Source organism: Phyllostomus discolor, chromosome 2 (genome assembly GCF_004126475.2).
Source record: "Phyllostomus discolor isolate MPI-MPIP mPhyDis1 chromosome 2, mPhyDis1.pri.v3, whole genome shotgun sequence".
NCBI classification, from domain to species: domain Eukaryota; kingdom Metazoa; phylum Chordata; class Mammalia; order Chiroptera; family Phyllostomidae; genus Phyllostomus; species Phyllostomus discolor.
Genome location: NC_040904.2, coordinates 45,932,733 through 45,951,568, shown reverse-complemented (window position 1 = coordinate 45,951,568; position 18,836 = coordinate 45,932,733). Strand labels below are relative to the sequence as shown.

Here is an 18,836-nt window from a genome sequence, read left to right as displayed (position 1 = left end):
CCTTTCTCTTTCTCCTTCTTAACCCAGCAGATTATCTTGGCATCATCCTTCAAGACCTTCCTTCAATGTCAGTGACACCTCCCTTCCACACCTTGGCCAGTCAGAATCCATTACCCAGGCTTCCTTACTCCTGTTGTTCAGTTACAGCATTTTCTCCACTTAACACTTTTCTCCCTCTTGGCTAAAAATCCTTCAAAACTGAAATGTTTTGTATTTGTAGTTCTTAACACAGTGCTTAGTAGTTGGTTGCTACTCAGTAACTACTGAATGAATAAATGAGTGAATAAATTAATTCGTGCTTTACTAAGGTGCATGCACATTTCATCTTAAAAATGAATAAGGTGAAGAGTGTGAAGACAATACTGGGGTATGGATTGCCGAAACCACGCTCTGAATCATTGGTACCTAAAGTGAAAACCTGGTATACCAGTTGTCCTGATCCTGGATTCTAAGTCTGGAACATTTAGTTGTTCTGTGTGCCTGGTCATTGACTTGCATTCTGTTCTGTTTCATTTTCATATCAGATTTAATTTGTGCTTAGTATCTCTGTGCTAGAGACAGTAAAGGGAATTCAGTGATGCCAGAATATCCTAAAACGTATCCCAAAGAAAATGACCATGAACTGTTTATAGGTATCACACAAAAGAAGAATCTCATGGTCCAGTAAGTTTTAGGAAACAGAGATAAATCCCGTAGGTTTCTTTACCTCCAAACTTCCTGTTAGGCACTGTATTTAGAAAGTTGAAAGAAAAATCAGTTGAGCGATGGTGGAGAAACAGAAGAGCAGCCGAGCCTGCCTTCAGCAGTAGACAGGCGTCACCCTAGCTCCTTCATGCCAGAAGATTCAGAGCACACACAGGCAGAACAGCAAAAAGTGTACAAAGATCCTAGCTCCTACATTTATCTCTTCAGTCCCACATTTGTGCAAGCCCCTGCCCCCCACACACCCACCACCACCATGCTGATGAGATCAGCCTTCATTACTTCTCTTCTAGAGCCAGGAAGCAAGGTAATGTGTGGGAAGTGATAACTGCAAGGTAATGTGTGGGAAGTGATAACAACTTTAGAGTTAAAGCCATTCAACAGGAAATTTTGTTAAAAGACCAAGGCATTGTAAAAGCTGGAAAAACTTGAGTCCATTAAGTCCTCTGCTTCTTAGAACATTTTGTTACCAGGGAATGTTTCAAAGAAGGAAAGCATTGAACTATCACAGCTCTGCCAGATACCAAAGTCGCTACAAAGAGCAACACTTTATAAGACATCTCTCTGTCTCTGCCACTAGAGAAACTTTCAAGTCCTGCTTCTCTTTTCTCCTCCTTTCTTCTACCTCAACATAACTAACTCTTCCACCCTCCTCACCCCTAGACACACTCTATGTATTTCTCTCTTTTCTCCTTGTCCTCCTCCTCTTTCTCCTTCCCTCCTCCTTCTCTGCCTCCACTTCCTCCTCCCTTCTCTCTCTCCCTCTCTCTCCCATGTTGATTTCACAGACACTGTTGAAATGACACAGTAAGCTAGGAGTATCCAATGCTTATTTAATGCCCTTTTGTAAGAAGGGAACTAATTAAGTGACTAGAGGTTCAGACATGTGTTGTTTATTGGAAGTCAACTCCTTAAGAGAGCCTGGAGCGTTCTCCTAAACAAACATTGCCCTTTAATGACTTCTTGTTCAAAGTCCAAACGAGATGGAGACTTTAAGAAGACAGCATCTTTTCATAGATGTGAAAAAAAAGAAAAGAGTACCGCAGAAGGAGAATGGGAGTGTCAGTGGATGAAGGGGGAAAGCCATGTACCTGCCACAGAAAGACTGTGGTAGTTTCTGGATCTGCTGGCGGTTGATGTTCGTCAGCGAGCACAGTAGGTTAGACATGAGTGACGTTGACCCATTCGTGGTCAGCACAGTGGTTTGTTTAACTGCCTTCACTAGAAAACATCCATCAAGAGAATGTTTTTTTTAAACAAACAACAACAAAAAAAGTAAAAACAAACCGAATAGTCTTTTAAACAAAAAGAAGTAAAAACAAACCCAAATATCTGCTTGCCAATGCTAACAAATGCTACTACAATATATCAGGAGGTTCCTTACAAGACAGAAACTGTTTTAAAAAAAAGCATTAACACAGACACAATTTTCTAGTTGTGAATATTAATAGGATGTTAGTGATTAGCTACAACATATGAGATAAGTACCTACCTTTGTCCTAGTAGGCAAAGGAATTGAAGCTTTTAAAGAATCTGCCTTTTATTTTGCTTCTGTTTTAAATAAATAGAAATTGTGCTATAAAAATGAGTCTTGGGCCCAACATCAAATCTTAATCCTACTATTGCTTTCACAAGCAATCGGGCAGGCACAATCTAAGCCTCAGGAACTTAGAGGAGAAGGACACCTTCCAGGGGCCATATCAGAGGGAACTGCAGCTGTGGGAGGCCACCGATACTATGTGACTCTGGGCTGGAGGCTAGCATTTTCTATTCCTCTTTGCCTACTGCGGACACAGAATAATCTGGTGAAGGTGAGGTATTCTTTTCCTTGGCTTGCGTGGAGCACCTGGTGTCCTGAAAGAGGTCATTGATTTCCCCAAGGATGTCCAAGGAGGCTGGCTCACCACTGGCTCGCCACAGGCCAGAACTGAGGTTAATTAGCCATCAGTCATCATCAGGAGGGCCAAGTTGTTACTCAGACATTCAGAGAAGAGAAACTTGGTCCAGCTACGGATAACGACCACTTCATCAACATTCCTTCCTGTATTCATCCCAAGCCAATGTCTTTTTTACTTGAAAATAATTTCGGAAAGAGCGCGTTCGTCATTTATGTTACTCCACATTCTTGATATGCCCACCTACCCATTAGGTGCATATTCATGTTCTGAATCATAACCTTTTTGCACTAGAACTAGCTTTCTGTTCATGAAAAGATATATGTAATGGCCTTTGATGAAATTCCCTATTCAGCATGAGTATGAAAATGCTGCATGGTGGGAGATGAAGAGACACAGACAGGTCTGGGTCGGCTGCTAACGACCAGATCTTCTGGCCAAACCCTGCCTGAGGAACACAGAGGTGCGTGTGTGCTGCTTTTGCTTGTCTCACTCTGCAGACCTCAGCGACCAGCTGCTTGAAGTGGTGGGGCTGGAGGGAGCCATGGAAATGGGGCAGATCTACACCGGCCTGAAGAGTGCGGGCCGGAGGCTGGCCCAGTGCTCCTCTGTCACCATCAGGTATGCACCTCACTACCCAGCAGCCTCCAAGTCTCCCAACCTGGATTTGAATGCGGGAAGCACGGTTGGGGTTGGGGTTAGGGGTGGGGGTGGGGGTGGGGGAGGTAGAAGCTTGGTGACGCTTATAAAGAAGGTCTTTCTTTGGAGACCATTTCCCAAACTGCATATAATGCCATCATCCAGAACATGAACTAGTGGGACCGCTACCACCAAATTGCTGTTATCTTAGAATGAACTGGTGAAATTCTCTAAACAGGACTCCGGAGACTCCTTGCCTTTTTAATCTTTACAAATTAAAATGCTAGATGTATGCCAGAGGGCACACTCTGACAAAAACCAGGTTTTCTGCTCTGCTCTTTTTTGGATAATGACCTTAGCAACACTATTTCCTATGTCTTTGTAGCGCTAAACCATCAACATCAGGAAACCCATCCTAACTGGATAAGAGGATGATGACTCTCAGGGTGTGGACCACACAGGTCCACTGCAGGACCCTAGAAGAGAAGGAGCCTAAAGGAGAGGGTCCTCTGGTTTCAGTTGCTTCTGTTTCATCAGTGCAACTAGTCAGATTCTTCTCCACCTGATTATTTCAGAAGCCTTTATTCCTTTCCCTTTCCCATTCAATTTCTACAGATCAAATCTATTAGCATGCCTTGGGGATCTCCTAGAGGGGACCACAGCATGCAGGTTTTCCAAAGTTACTTGACCACAGACCCTTTTTCTCCCAAAACCTCTTGGGCAAGTGACCTCAGAGCAAATTTAGGGAAACTGTTCTTCACACGCCCCTGCATCCCTCAGAATGATCCCCTGAGCTTGTTCCCTGATGTCTCTTCGCTGAAGGTCTATCCCACTAACCCCTTTTCTTCATTCTTTCTCTGTAGCTTCTCTGTCTTTTTTATTACTCCCCCCAAAGCTTTGCTCCTCTTTCTCTCTGGGCTGCTGCTGGGCTGGGGCCCCCGTTTTCCAGATTAATCTCTGCACTCCATTCCCCGTCCAGTTTCCATGACCCTAACACTGAGTAGGCCTAGTCAGCTATACATCTAAGCTATAACTTAAATAGATCACAGAGAATGTAACACCTTGATCCTGGGAGAGTCAAAAAACAGCCCTCTAAAAGAGGGAGGGATTTATCTTCCTATTCAGTAGACCTGTTGCCAGATAGAAACAGAGAGGGTGAGCCGGGAGCCTCATCCTCCTGGGCATTTTCCAGATTTTCTCCCCAGCCCCTAAAACAAAAATCCACTCTCTCCTCTTATTACTTTTTCTGTTATTAGGTTTATTGTTTTTTTATCATTAAATATCCCCAGGGTCAGTCAGAGAATCTGCATTAAAACACAACTTGCCTCCTTCGTTATGTAATTTCAAAAACAAGGCAGTTGCCAGGTGAGGGCTTTCTGGCCAGTGGGTAGGATCTGTTCCCTGCTCACCTAGACCAGAGGCTTCTGAAAGGACCAGCCTTTTCTCCTAAAGCTAATGTAGTACCAATTCACAATTCTTCAGCCGAAGAGAGTAAGAAGACCTGTGTCTCCTTTTAACAGTCCGTATGCCGAAGAAGCTTTGTCCCAAGCAAGAAAGGAACACTTTCTCTTCTCTCCTCCTGCCAATGGGACAATATTCCCAAAGACCTTATTTCCCAGCTAAGCCAAGTCTACGGTTCATGCAACCACAGAGTGTAGTGTTGTTCAAGAGATAAAAGAGGGAATGGTTAGGATCTGGGGCAAGACACACTCACACCTGAGCTGTCTCTTACACAGGTTAGAGACATTACGTCATTGATATGGTGCAAACTCTCACGCAACATGGAAACCAGGACTTTTCCCACTTCATAACCTTTCCCATTTCAAAGTGAAGTTTCTGGTACCATCTGCATGCCTTCTGGCTGATTGCTGGACTGAAGGTCTGCTCGGCAGTAGTGCTGCCATACCTGTTGGCCACTCTGTCCCAGGCTTCTGTGGACTTCTCTGCTCACACAGGGTAGTGTTCCTCAGAGTAGGGTCTGAGAACCAAAGCAACAGAATCACCCATAGCACTTAATCAAAATGCAGACTCCTGGACCTGGTGAGTCCGTATCTTTGAGGTGGGTTCAGGAATCTGTTTTTAACAACCCCCCAGGAGAGTCCTGGAGAACCACTCCTAGCTGGGCAGATAAGGTCTTCCCACTTCTGTTTCCCTGGAAGGGACAACTCTGATTCTCTGACTCCAAGAAGTTCACTGTGTTATCTCGGTTCTTGGGGTTCCAGGACAAACAAGCTGCTGCCAATGCAAGTGGATGGAGAGCCCTGGATGCAGCCACCTTGCACAGTAAGTTTGCCGATCTTTGAGCTGAGGGAGGGTAGCTGTATTTGGGGTCCTTTTGGAGCACTGACTTAATATGAAATTGCTGAATCCCAGAGTAGCACAAGCTTTGAGGAATCATCTATTGTAGCCCCTCTTCCACTTCATTCATCCATCCATTATTTCACCTGCCAAGCTTTCATTGAATATGTGCTATGTGCCAAGCACTGTAAGGCACCAGTTCCAAAACTGAATGAGACGTGGACCCCTCTTCAAAGAGCTCTCAATTCTTCTGAGCCTTCATCTACAATATCCTTGAGAACCTCAGCTTGAATCATTGCCGTGGCAGGAAACCTACCATTCCAAAAGGAAGACTTCTTCTGCTAATGAACAAGTCTAATTGTTAGGAAGCGCTTCTTTATATATAATTGGGATCTGCACGCTTAACCTACAACTTCCAACCAGTCACCCGTGGGAGTTCCTGGGGGAGAATTCCCACAGTGCATGGACACAGTCACCCTGGGTGCACCCTGGGTGCACCACAGCTCTGAGAACCTATCTGAAAAACTACACTGAAAGAGGAACCACATGAGTTACCTATTTTGTTTATAGTGTTCACCCAGCACCTACCGTGCCTGCTTTTCTGATAGTTGTGCAGTAATACTTGTTGAACAGTGAACAAAGGACTGAACAAATGAGCAAATGTAAACAAAAGGGACATCCTAACTCCCTGACTCATCATACCTATGATACCTATGTCTATCATACCTATGTTAGCTCTCTACTTAGCACTACTACAGGAGACACGTATCCTGTCTTCTCACTTGCTTCTCTGTTAGACACCCAGCTAGAAACTCTGTGGTGAAGATAGACCATTGTCCTGGTGTTCAGGGCACAGGGTGCTCATGAGGATATTACATTAGCAATATTCTCTATACTATCTTCAGTGTACAGATCTCAAAAGACAAAAGTAATGTTTCTAAGCTTTCTCGCCCTGGTGGAGTATTCGGATACCTCAAAAACCTGCTATTCTGAGCCCTTCAGAGAACATCAAGTGGTCTTCTACATGAAAAGGGCCTCCATGAGATTTTAGTGGGCCTAAACTGCAGGTGTATTTCTATGAACTCTTTGTTCCATGTAACTTCTACAGAGCATAGAACTGGCCCCTAGGGACAGAGAGTGTAGTGATGGCATCTTCCATAAAAAGCAGAAATTTTTCTGAAAAATATTACCTCAATCTCATGTTTCTACAAAGACTAAGAAGAAGAAAACACACTATACCAAAAACTAATGGCAGCTTACCACCTTGTTAGAATTAGAACAGATGGGGGAAATGTCTACTACTTATATTTTTGATGGAGCCAAATTGAGAAAAATCTATCCAAGCTCCTCCTGTCTCAAAAAAAAAAAAATTAAAGCCTGGAAGACATCAAACCCTGTCCCACCTGGTTCAGTGAAAACTGGGTTACCGCTCCCCTAAACCCAAGCACTGGTTTTTGAAATAGTCAAATACTTCTCCGAGCCCTACCTCCACCCTCTTTCCATGCCACTCTTCAGAGACTACAGTGCACTATGAAAAACATCGTGACCCAATGAGTTTATGGTATGTGGTCCATGGAAACCCATACGTAAAGGTATATTAGTCTGCTCAGGCTGCCATAACAAAGTACCAGAGACGGGGTGGCTTACACAACAGAAATTTATTTTTTCACAGTTCTGGAGGCTGGAAGTTCAATTCCAAGGGGCCGGCAGGGTTGCTTTCTGGGGAGGCCTTTCTTCCTTACGTGCAGACAGCCACCTTCTCACTGTTTCCCCTCATGGTCCCTTCTCTGTAAACATGCGCTTCTGGTGCCCTCCTCTTCTTGTAAGGACACCAGTGCTATTCGATTAGAGTCTTACCTTTATGACTCGTTTAACTTTAATTACCTCTTTAAAGGTCCTAGCTCCAAACACAGTCACATGGGCAGTTAGGGCCTCTACATAGAAATGGGAGGGGGACAGACACCATTCAGTCCGTAACAGAAGGTAAGAGAAAGCCATTCTTAAAACTTACAAGAATTAAAACAGAAGTACACTTACTGAAACATTTTCCCGAAGGTGCACAGAAGTAGTTCGGAATAAAAAGATTAATGGTGGGATGTCATAGCACAAGAGAACTTTTGGCAGCAACTGAAATTAGCTAAACTAACATGAAGTTTTAAAAAACTGTTAAATACACTTATACAAATGAATGCAAATGGCAAAAATCATTCTTTGCAAAAGAAGATACATTGTGTAAACATTAGTAGCCTGGATCCCAAATTTAAGGTTCTATTAACTAAGGCGGAAAGCATTTAGGAGACATTGTTGGAGGACTAGTAAAAATATGCTAAATTTTTCATGTATCTTTTTATTTTAATAATTAAAAGTGTTACTCAGAAAAAAATTAATAACTAAATAGTTACTTAGTGAAACTAAAAACAAGGCATACACTTTTCAAATCTGGGAGAATTTAAAATGTTGAACCTTATCAGTGTAGCAAAAACAGAAAGCAAATGACTAGTAAACATATAACAATTTTTAAAGATTTTATTTATTTATTTTTAGAGAGAAGGGAAGGGAGGAAGAAAGAGAGGGAGAGAAACATCAATGTGTGGTTGCTTCTCGTGCATCCCCCTACTGGGGACCTGGCCTGCAACCTAGGCATGTGCCCTGACTGGGAATCGAACCCGTGAACCCTTTGGTTTGCAGGCCTGCACTCAATCCACTGAGCCACACCAGCCAGGGTACATCTAAAATGTTTTGAAGTTTGATGAAAAGGTTAAAACTAAAGAGATCAATAATGACAAAAATTTAGTCCCTTAATAAAGGTTTGAGTCCCTTAATAAAGAACAGTAATCTCATATTGGGTTAAAATCTAATGACATTCTTCTTATAAGAAATATACCTAAAACAAAAGAACATTTATATCTATTTATTGTATCCTTTATCAAAGATAGATAATTTGAAAGAAATAAATGATATTGTTAATTATATTAATTTTAGAAAAGTTAACCTTCCAACATGCCAAAAGCATACAGTGGAATAAAAAGTTCATTTTTATTTGATAAAAAGTACACTCAAATATGAGATGTAATGGTCATAAAATTTTAGATATTTAATAACAATCAAAATATATAGTGTGAAAAACAGTATCAATATATATTCTGAAGAAAAAATTGATATATCAGAAAAAGCTGATAGCAATACAGGAGTGAGAGGCTTTAAAATATTTGTTTCTGCCTTTGAAGTCAAGTAGCAAAAAAATAAATGGCATAAAACTTGGATGAAATAATTCAATAACTTATAAACAAATTAATAGATCATAAACTAGTTTACAAAAAATCTATATAAAATCCAGAAGCAGAAATTACAAAGGTTATTTTATTTCACCATGAAGCAATAAAACTAGAAATAATAGATTAAGTGAATAAACAAACAAAATTTAATTACTCAGAGACTTTAAAATTTTCTAAAGAACAATAGGTTCAAGAGATCAAAACCACCATTACTGACTATTTAAAAAATAATAAAAATTAGAAGCCTCCATTCAAAACAGAGAATATAGCTTAAATTGTATTTGGAGGTATATTCAGAGTCTCATATGCATCATTTTTCATTTTAAAAGGATAAAAAACATAATAATAAAATCTAAAATTAGAACAAGACTAAAACAAACTTAGAAGAAGCAAAATGAAGAAAATAACGTAGAAGTAGAAATTAAATAATTAAAAAACAAGAAAATATAGATCTAGTTTTTTAAACATGTCAAATGTTTGAAAATCTAATTTCAAAAAGAGAAAATCAATGATCATAGATAGTAAAGTATAAAAAATATACAATAAATGTAATAAAGATACACATATAAACATAGTAATTGTTTTATTTAATTTTAATACATTACATAATAAGAGAGAGATAAAAATAAAGGAAGACTTAAAGACTTAACAAATATAAAAAAAAGATTTGAATTTAGAAACATGTTTCTAAGTAAGGATCCCAAACAAAATCCAATTGTTTTTTAACTTAAAAAAAAACAGTGCAATAGCTAAGGCATTTAATGAAAGAACTATGAGGAAGGGCTTCCCACAAGATATTAAAACAGCTATAAAGCCACAACAGTTGGCACAATATTGTATAGATAAATCAACAGTACAGAAGAGGGCCCTAGGAGACCCTAGCACATAAAAACTAATGAAGGGAAAAAGGATGATCATAAACTAATTTGAAAGGAATGGACTGTTTTAACATATGCTATCCAAGAAATTGCCTGTTTGAGAAAATGTCATTATATACCAACTTCTTACCTCAAACTATACTCCAGAAACAAAACAGAAAAACTCCAATTCTATTAAAGAATTAAATGTGACTTTCCAGGAGGAAAATATAGGTGACTATAATCACACTGTGAGCAAGGACTTTCTAAAAAGGAAAATGTGACATAGTTGACTATTAACAACTTGAAGTCTCTACAAGTCAAGAATCAATATACATCTTTCAAAGGCTAAGGACCAGATGTTTCCAATAGCGATCTCAACAAGCAGGTTAATTGCCATAATGTACACTGAGCTCTTAGAAACCAGCAGGAGAAATACTAGGAATGCAGCTGTGAATAGACAAGTCACAGAAGAAATGCCATGGGCTAGTAAACCTATGAAATAATATTTAATGTAAAAAATTAAGGAAAAGGGGGAGAAAGAATTTCAAATTAAAGTAGTGAGAGATCCCTGCCATGTTTCACTTACCAAATTAGCACAATTTGTTTCTGTTTTAAAGATACTGTAATATTCACTGTTGTCAGGGGTGTGGGGAGGCAGGCCCATCAACCAGTGAGACCAGAGGGTGAACTGGTGCAGCTCTTCTGGGAAGCATTTGGAGCCATGTATCAAGAAAATCCTTGCAAACATTAATATACATCGATCCAGTTCATTTATCTTGAAGTTGTTCAAATATTTCTTCGTATTTATTCTAAATAAAACACAGGTTACAAGAAATACAGGAACCAATGTATAACAATGTCAATTTCTATATTATTCATAATAGCAAAAAAATTGGGAATTACCTAAAAGCCCAACATTTATGGAAAGAGTTAGATCAGCTGTGAGATTCCTCAAATAGAATAACTTCCAGCCCCTGAAAATTATATTTAATGTATTTTAATAATATTAGAAATGTTTGCAAAATAATGTTAAATGAAAATATTTGATTTCAATGTTATTAAAAACATAGAAGCACAGAAACAAACTAGAAAAAACATACCAAAAAGTTAATAGCAATTCCCTTAAGATGATTTTTAAATTTTTCCCATAATTTCTTTTTTTCTGGACAAAAAAAAATTTATTGTTGTTCAAGTACAATTGTCTCCATTTTCACCCCCTCACACCCTACCCATCCCCCACCCTTGAACCTACCTGCTTTGGCTTTGTCCATGTGTCCTTTATACATGCTCCTTGATGGCCCTCCCCCTATTATCCCTCTCCCCCTCCTCTCTGGTAACTGTGAGTTCGTTCTTTTATCCATAATTTCTAAATTCTCAAAGATGAGCATATATTTGTTTATCAGGATACATGTATAAAAATATACATAATTTAAACAATTGTCTTGTGCTTACAGCACTGTAAGATGATGTCTCATGCTTTAACATCACAGTGAGGCGGCATCATCTGAACCTTGAAATTAAGAATATTCTTCCAGACTTAAAGGTACTACAATCCCAAAGTTGGAAAGATTCTACTTGTCTAGCTCACTGATTCCCAAAGTTGAGTATGCATTTGAATAACCTGGAGAGCTTCTAAAACACAGCTTGCTGGTTTTCCTGAGTAGTAGGCCTGGATGCCTGAGAATCTGCGTTTCTGACAAGTTCCCAGGAAATGCTGATTCTGCTGATCTGGGGACCACACTGAGAACAGATCATTTTGTTGAACTTCCTGATTTATCGATAAACGCCAGACTTCTGCTCCACCCCTAGCAAAGCCCAGTTGTCCAGCTACATTTGAGAGCTTCTGATGGCAGGAAACACTCTTATGAAGCAGGGCACCCTAAGGTCTTGGAGCACCCAGGAATAGCTAAGCCCTGAGAGACTGAGCAAACCTCTCTCTCCTCCCCAAGGCTCCCTTTAGGCAGGAATAGTTCCTTGACTTTTTAAAATGTCACAAAGACAAGTTGAGACCTTTCAGGGTGGCCTTTCTATTTATCTCTAACTGAAGCTAGGGCAGGCTTGGGTGCTTCCCTGATGATCAGCGAAGGGCCCGCACTTGCAGTTATTGGCCATATTGCTGGGCGTGATGCGAATTATTTGCCCTGAGAGGACGACGTTCAGGAATAAGTCACTCAGTTTATTGCTTTTCTCGAGGTAATAAAAATGTGGTGATTTCCAGAAGATGGCCCCCCCAAACAAAGTCAACTCCCAGCACTAGTTAAATTTTAAAATTTACTCCATTTTAAAGGGCGCATTATATGCTGCAGTCGTTTTGTGAATTTTGATCTATCATACAAGAGTCTACTGCATCACTTTTCTGTATAACAGAGCAGAGAACTAAGAACATGGGGCTACTGTCCCTAGTGCTTGTCAGATGTTGTAAATATTATGACAGGTGTTTAAGAAAATCACAGAGACTTTAGTTAATTGCCTGACCTGCCCAATTACCAGAGAAATTTGAGTTCTAACTACAGAAACATGAATGCTCTCTTTCCATCAGGGGTTTAAAAGTCAGGTTTAGCCACGTCCAGCTGTCTTCTGAAATGGTATCTTCGCTATTTAACTACACTAGCTCCTCCCAATTTGGGGATGAGGGGATAAGGGACTGACATCTCTTTAACTCCAAAAAAGTATATGATCTCATTTCTTGCCTTCAGTGTGTATATGTATAGTCAACTCTCAGTTATCTGTATTACTAGACTCATAAGCCATATCAAAATCTCATGTTATCCAGGATCTCCAAACTCCTACCCTATCAAGGCCTTCGTCAAAATTGCTGAAAAAACAAATGAGAGGGAGTTGAGTTTCACTTCCTCCTCTTTGCCCTGGAGGTGCTAACAAGCGAATAAACAGCTGGGCTAGAGGGAGAAAAAGGAGAAGCCAGGGTCTCCTATCATCTAAAAAAAAAATGGGCTCCATCAGCGGGAAATGTAGGCAGTGCACCAGCTGCCACTTTACCCCGAGCATAGCCATTTCCCAATGCCAGGACGTTCTCTCTCTCTTCCTGGTGTGCTAACCAGTTAGTATGTGCACAGCGTGTGGTCTGAATAAGTACTGCACTGGCTGAGGGAATACCAAGGTGAAGAAGACGAAGTGCTGCCCCTCAGGGGACTCCTGTGCTGAGGGAGTAAGAGAAGGCTTACCACAAGGAAGTGTGCCACAAATTGCTGGCATCAGAGAGTGCTAAACTACATGCCACAGAGAAGTGCTGTCAGACTTCCCTGTCTGTGCCTCCCTTCCATAAATTCTGGAATAAATATAATGTCCATAATAAGGCACATGACACAAAATGGTGCTTGATATGTTCTTGGTTTCTTCCCTGGTGACTACCACAAAACAGAAGGATGGACTCCCCTTCTAGATCTCCAGGCTGGTGGGAACCAACATCAAAGTCATTTTCAGTCATTCAGGAATTCTCCACATCTTTTGGTCCCACCTTTTCCTTTCCATATCCCGGGCCCTTGTAAGCCTGGCTTGCAGGAGCACCCCTCTTGGCCAGAATCTCCCCATTTCCAGTTCACCCTGGCAACACCTGTTGAATAATTTCCCTCAAACTCTTTTATCATGTTATTCTCCAGCTTAAAAAGTTGTCATGGTTCCCCATGACATCATATTAAATCCCTGACAGCTCTATGCCAACTGCCCCCCTTGTATCCCCAACCTCATTTCCCATCCCTGCTCCCCACTCAACCAGTTCGTATGCAGGCCCTCTACCCAGTGCCTTCTCTTTCTCTTGTCAGCAACACATTTCCTTCCCTTTCAGATCTTAAAATTCTTCCTCAAATACTCCATTCAGACTCTTCTCATTCCTTACCTAACTTCTTTTTGACACCACTTGGTTTATGCTGCATTAATGTAAACATGTAGATGGGTCTCCCCGATAGTTCTTGTGTTGCTTTCTGTGGGCACACTGTCACTTTCAGGTATGTATAAAAACCACAAGAATGGGCTCATAGACTCTCCTCCAATATAAGACAACAATTATTTAACTGTTACTTTACATTTTACATTTTACAATGGGCTTTCATTGACAGTCTATCATTAGATCTTCACAACAAATTTGTGAGAAAAACAGGACAAATATCCTCATATTACAGTTGACGAGATCTGGTTTTGAAGGTTAAAGGATTTTTCCAAAGGCCCACGGCAAAGCTATTGGGAGATCTGGGACCCAAACCCAGGTCTTTGAACCCTAAGTGCCTCTTGTTTCCACGTCATCTTTCTACACTCTGAACACATGTCATACTTGATAAATGTTGTCGATAGACTAATAATGCAGGTTATTGATGTGGCAATGTCACCAGGCCACGTGCAAACAGGGATTAAGCATTTTGAAGCCATGCCCCGGGGATAAGGTTGGGAAGAAAGGCAAAAATGAGAACTCACCAGTGTCTTTCACTTCAAATTGACTTAAAGTTTACAGGAGAAAATACTCATAAAATCTGAAAGTTAAAAAAGAAAAATAGAAAGGAAAGCAGAAAAGAAATACACACGCTTTTAAAAGAAAGTCAGGTCTTTCCTGGAAGGCACAGAAAAGAGGAAAGACCTAAGAGACTCACTTGGAAACTCTCCAGATGATGATGCTAGAGTCGGAGGTCAGACAGGAAGTCAACTTTGAGCTACTGGTTGACATCTTGGCACTGCCTAAGCAGGAATGGCTAGGAGCAGTGGAAGCTGGGAATCTGAAGAACTGGGCTCTGGCTGTTCTGCCCCATTTGGTGTGACCTTAGGCCTCTATCCTGCAGAGGGATTGAATGAGATGGTCCCTGAGGTCTTCTCCGGCTGTGACATTCTGAAAGTCTATGAATAGCAAGGATACAAGACAGGTGCGAGCTGATTACCACATGGGAAGCTCACACCTGTCTGTCCCCAGTGTTTCCGCCCCTCACTTCCAGCAGTGCCAAACGCCAGGCCTAATCAGGATCCAGTTGCCAATTCTGAAGTTGTTCAAGGACAGTCGTCCTTCTGCACAGGGCTCCTTCCAACCCGAAGCTGGCCTTCCTTCCTCTCTGAGACTCATTCTCCCACAGGCCACTGGGCTTTGTGCGCCACTAATTCATTTCTGCCTCTTTGCTTTTAGATTAAAATTACTCACAAGAACCAAGCACCCATGATGATGGGACCTCCCCAGAAGAGCAGCTTCTTTTCGCTGAGGAGGAAGAGCCGTTCAAAAGACTAAACAGTGTGCCGATTGCCACTTAAACCAAGAGAGAAAACAAGAAACTGTAACACACACACAAACATACAAATACACACACTCTCCTCTCTAACCAGTGGAAATGAAGCCACCCTTTCGGAGGAAACCTTCACCCTGCCATGCATTCTCTCTATTTCAACGACGGACATACCCCAACAGAGCCAGTGACAGCAGAACATTTTGAATGGACGTAGGGCCCACCAGGGTATGGTTGGCTCATGCAGCAACCCCACCACTACTCCCAGAAGGCCTTGAGTGAGACTTTCTGAGATTGAAGGAGAAACCCCCCTTTCTTCCCACCAGCCCTGTAAGTTTCCCCATGGACACTCGCAAGGAGCGGGCTGCAGGTTTCCTGCCCGTGGTGAGATCGGATGTGGCCACGGGAATGAGCTCCCGTTCCAGACAACTTACACAAAGGTCCCTCTGTAATGAGACAAACGGCCTCCGACACTCAGAACATAACCCTTGGCAGAGCCCAGCCAGTGCACGTTGGTTTCTTGGTTGTCCTTCGAGCGACAGCTTCTCCCTGAACCTGCTGAGGAGGCAGAAAGGCTGTGGAAAGCTGTGTTTCCATTCTTGGTTCTCTGTGCTGTCAGTGGGCACTTGTTATTTCCCGAAGCCTTCTCCTTCTCCTGGTGGCTGTGTTTGTTTAGAGACGGCTCCAAGAGCCCCCAGAGCTGCCTGCACAGGACACCTTAAATGTGGTATTTATTTTCTTAGTTCTGTGAACACCTGGGAGGGAAAGCAGAGAAACTGGGATTTATTTTTCAAATTGGTGTCATAATATTGTGTAAAAAAAAGGGAAGAAAAAAAAACACCCAGCTTCTTTCTTTTTCAAGCCAAAGCGTGTTTCCTGTTTGAGTTCCAAGCCCTGGTGGCAGTGTATTCCTGAAGGCAGAGAGTCAGGAGGGAAGGGCTGTTTGCTGAGGAGACCAGTAGACAAACCATCGGGAGGTTCCTCCCCGCCCCCACCTCTTTGCACCTAGCACTCCCAGAGTATGACCTGAAGCCCCTTCTGATGGTCTTATGTGTGTGTACATATATGTAGCATATATATTTATAAATATATTTATTTACAAATGAACTTTTCCCGATTGAAAAAAAAATACGTAGTATAAGAACAGAAAATGGGAAAGATAAAGTTTTTACTCCCTCATTCCACCATTTCCATGTCAAGACACATTGCCCCATGGTGGCTGTGAGATTTAAGGAAAATGAAAGTAGCTTTGTATCCCAGAGAGACTGAGAGTTTCTGTTCCGGATCCTCAAAACAACCATGAAATAGATGCTGAGCAGGATTTGTTCTCCCATTTGTCGGATAAGGAAACTGAGTCTCAGGAAAGTTAAGAGACTTGTCCATCGTATCTTGGCTAATGCGGTTTGGGATAGGTGCCACCTAAGATATTCAGTAGAGAACATAACCCACACTCCTTGGAATAGAGTCATTTCTGGTCGCTGAGAAATGACTCCACTTGGATCCAGGTTGCCAGGGGAGAATGAATGTGCAACACATGTGTGGATGGGACAAGCCCACGTGAGAAAATGAGGCCTCGTGATGCTTCCCAGAGATTCTCTCTGGCCTGAACTGGTAAGAAGTTGGTCTGGGGTTGAAGGCACTGGACAGATCATCACATTCTCCACTTATCACCTCATTGTGGTCATCAGAGACTCTCAGCATGGAAACAACCCTGGCTGCTGGGATAACCTCAGTGGAGAGTCACAAAAGGACTGAGGTACCTTCTGCAAGGTACTTCCAGCCAGTACCCAGAGGGGTCTCAGCAGAGTTCAGTGGGCTTCAGTCAGCAGGTGCCAGCATTTCCTTCCTTTCCTGAGGGCCAGTGCCTATGGAGCTTCTTTGGTAGGAGAAACATTTGCCTCAACACTTTTGCTCCCCCAGGCCTCCACACTCTCTGAGATTTCTCAAGGGGAAACCTGGGTCCACTGGACATTGCTCCACTGAGCTTCCTCTAATCTCTTTGCACTGAGTCAGGAGCTTTGCACAAGGAAGGGGAAATTAAGATTGTGTGTACAAATTGATTCTAACTGTGAAGGAAGCAGTCTTCTAGGACCATGTAGGACAGACATTGAGGACCATCCTGCTGAACCTAACAGTGCAGAACACTCGGCAAGGAGAAGACCGGGCCACCCGAAGAATCTCCTGAGTGATGGCATCCATGATGATGGGACCAACAAGCTCCAGAATGACAACAGGTACTATCTTGGAAGCCACCTGATTCTGGCACAGAGGTTCGGGTTTGGGGTCACTTACTCTAAGGCACTTACAGAAGTTTTGCATGTGTTTCTGCCCTGATTCCCCAACACTGAGGCTGTTAACACTCGGCACTATGAACAGATGAAACTGATTCTCAAAGATTCACAAGCCAGAGACTGGCCCTCTGCCCCCTCTACTGTAGTGCATGGGACTTACAATGTTGCTTAAGGGACACGTCCCAAGTCTTCCTTAGAGCCAGAGTATAACAAACTTGGGTGGAATTGAACTTCCAACTTGGTAATTTCAGTAAGCCTAATGTTGTTTATTCTCACCTTGCAATTCATCCATTGCCTACTGTGACTGTGGTTTCTTACTAGAGAGTAACTCATCAGAGTGGACCTCACAGCAACCTCTGAGTTTGGCAGAGAAGGTATTATTATCATCCCAATCCTGACAATGAGGAAAGCAAGGCTTACGGAGGTTTAGTAACTTCTCAAAGTCACACAGGCAGTCAGGGGAGGATCCAGTCCTTATTCCTCATCTTATTCTGATGCTGGCCATGCCACAGACATGTTCTCGCCTGCCCCCGCGTTTCTACCCCACTGGCAATAAAAAGAATAAAACAGGAAATCTTTGACACATTGTGTTGTCCCTGGACTAATGGGCTAGGAGTTGTACCTCATTACAGCTTGGTCTTTGTGGGTTTCCTTCATTGAGTTGAGAATTAAGATAGACTTAGTAGGATGATTATATTTCAGGTCAGAGACCAGATCCTCTCAAAAGAGTTCTTTCCACAGATGGAAAAGATATGTTAAAATTGCCAAATAAATTAGGAAATACTTGGCAGAACCTGGAAGAGCCTCCAGACTGGCGTTACATAACATACATATACATTATACATATGCACATTATATAAGGTAACATAGTACTTAATGTGCTGTATATATTATGTAAATTGCATATTTGTGAGTAATCATGATAAATATAGAGACACACTAATCACTTTTTTACACATACTCAGTGACAGATTAGGAAGTTTCTTTGCCAGAGAGTCTTAAAACTTACTCTCTCCTGCTGCTTTAGTTCCAGCTCCTGCCAAAAATAATTGCATCAACTTTTCCCATCTCTATCCCCCTTTCCTGCTGGCCAAAGCTCTCAGTTACCTCCTGTCCCAGCTAGTACCTTCTGTGGAACACTACCACAAATTGGGATCCATAAAAATAGAATCATGGGATGGGAGGATCTAGACTCCCAGATTCCCTGTCGCAGGCCTACTCCTCGGCACTTGCAGGCAGGTGGGTGCCTCGTGCTAATGTTAAAGGAAGAGAGGAAGGGGGGAAGGGGAGGGAGGGAGGAAGAGTCTACCAACCCTCCAAGCAAGGAAACTTCGGAGTGTTTCTTTGCCACCAGTTCCAGGACCCAGCGATAATCTATCAGGAAGTTATTTCAAACAGCATATCTGAAACCATGTTTATTTAAAAGGTGTTTCACAAAATACTAGTAACCATGAAATGTTCCATGAAAAAAGAGGCCTGTGGTCCAGTACTAGATCTCCTAGGAGTTGCATAGAGAGGCTTAACTCGAAGAACCCGCAGTAAAGAACCAGAGAGGCCTTTATTTGCTTGCCAACATCGACAGACTAGAAACACTGGCTTAAGCCCACCACTTCTTCCTTTTGTTTTCAGGAAAGAAGGGAGCGTGCAAGTAGCCGTCCTCTGC

The 18,836-nt window shown here is 41.9% G+C and overlaps 1 protein-coding gene and 1 long non-coding RNA gene across 9 annotated transcripts in view; one reads left to right on the top strand and one right to left on the bottom strand.

Moving 5' to 3' along the window:
• The window catches only part of DGKG (diacylglycerol kinase gamma), a 191,869-nt gene that overhangs the window by 163,867 nt on the left and 9,166 nt on the right, over positions 1–18,836 (top strand). For 6 of the 8 annotated variants that reach the window (XR_004901302.1, XR_004901303.1, XR_004901305.1 and 3 more), the window contains 3 exons: positions 3,098–3,218; positions 5,459–5,519; positions 14,789–17,116. Coding sequence is in view for 2 of the 8 variants with exons in the window: in XM_036017811.1 (XP_035873704.1) it covers positions 3,098–3,218; positions 5,459–5,519; positions 14,789–14,887 (281 nt within the window). In the remaining 6 variants the exon portion in view is untranslated. Of the gene's footprint in view, positions 1–3,097; positions 3,219–5,458; positions 5,520–14,788; positions 17,757–18,836 lie in introns of those variants that run through there. The other 2 variants (XM_036017811.1, XM_028504887.2) reach the window with 2 other exon arrangements.
• Positions 9,455–14,777, bottom strand: LOC118498829. The gene is made up of 3 exons (XR_004901306.1): positions 14,268–14,777; positions 14,095–14,150; positions 9,455–10,643 (listed from the first exon to the last, which is right to left on the bottom strand). It is a non-coding gene; the product is annotated as an uncharacterized LOC118498829 (long non-coding RNA).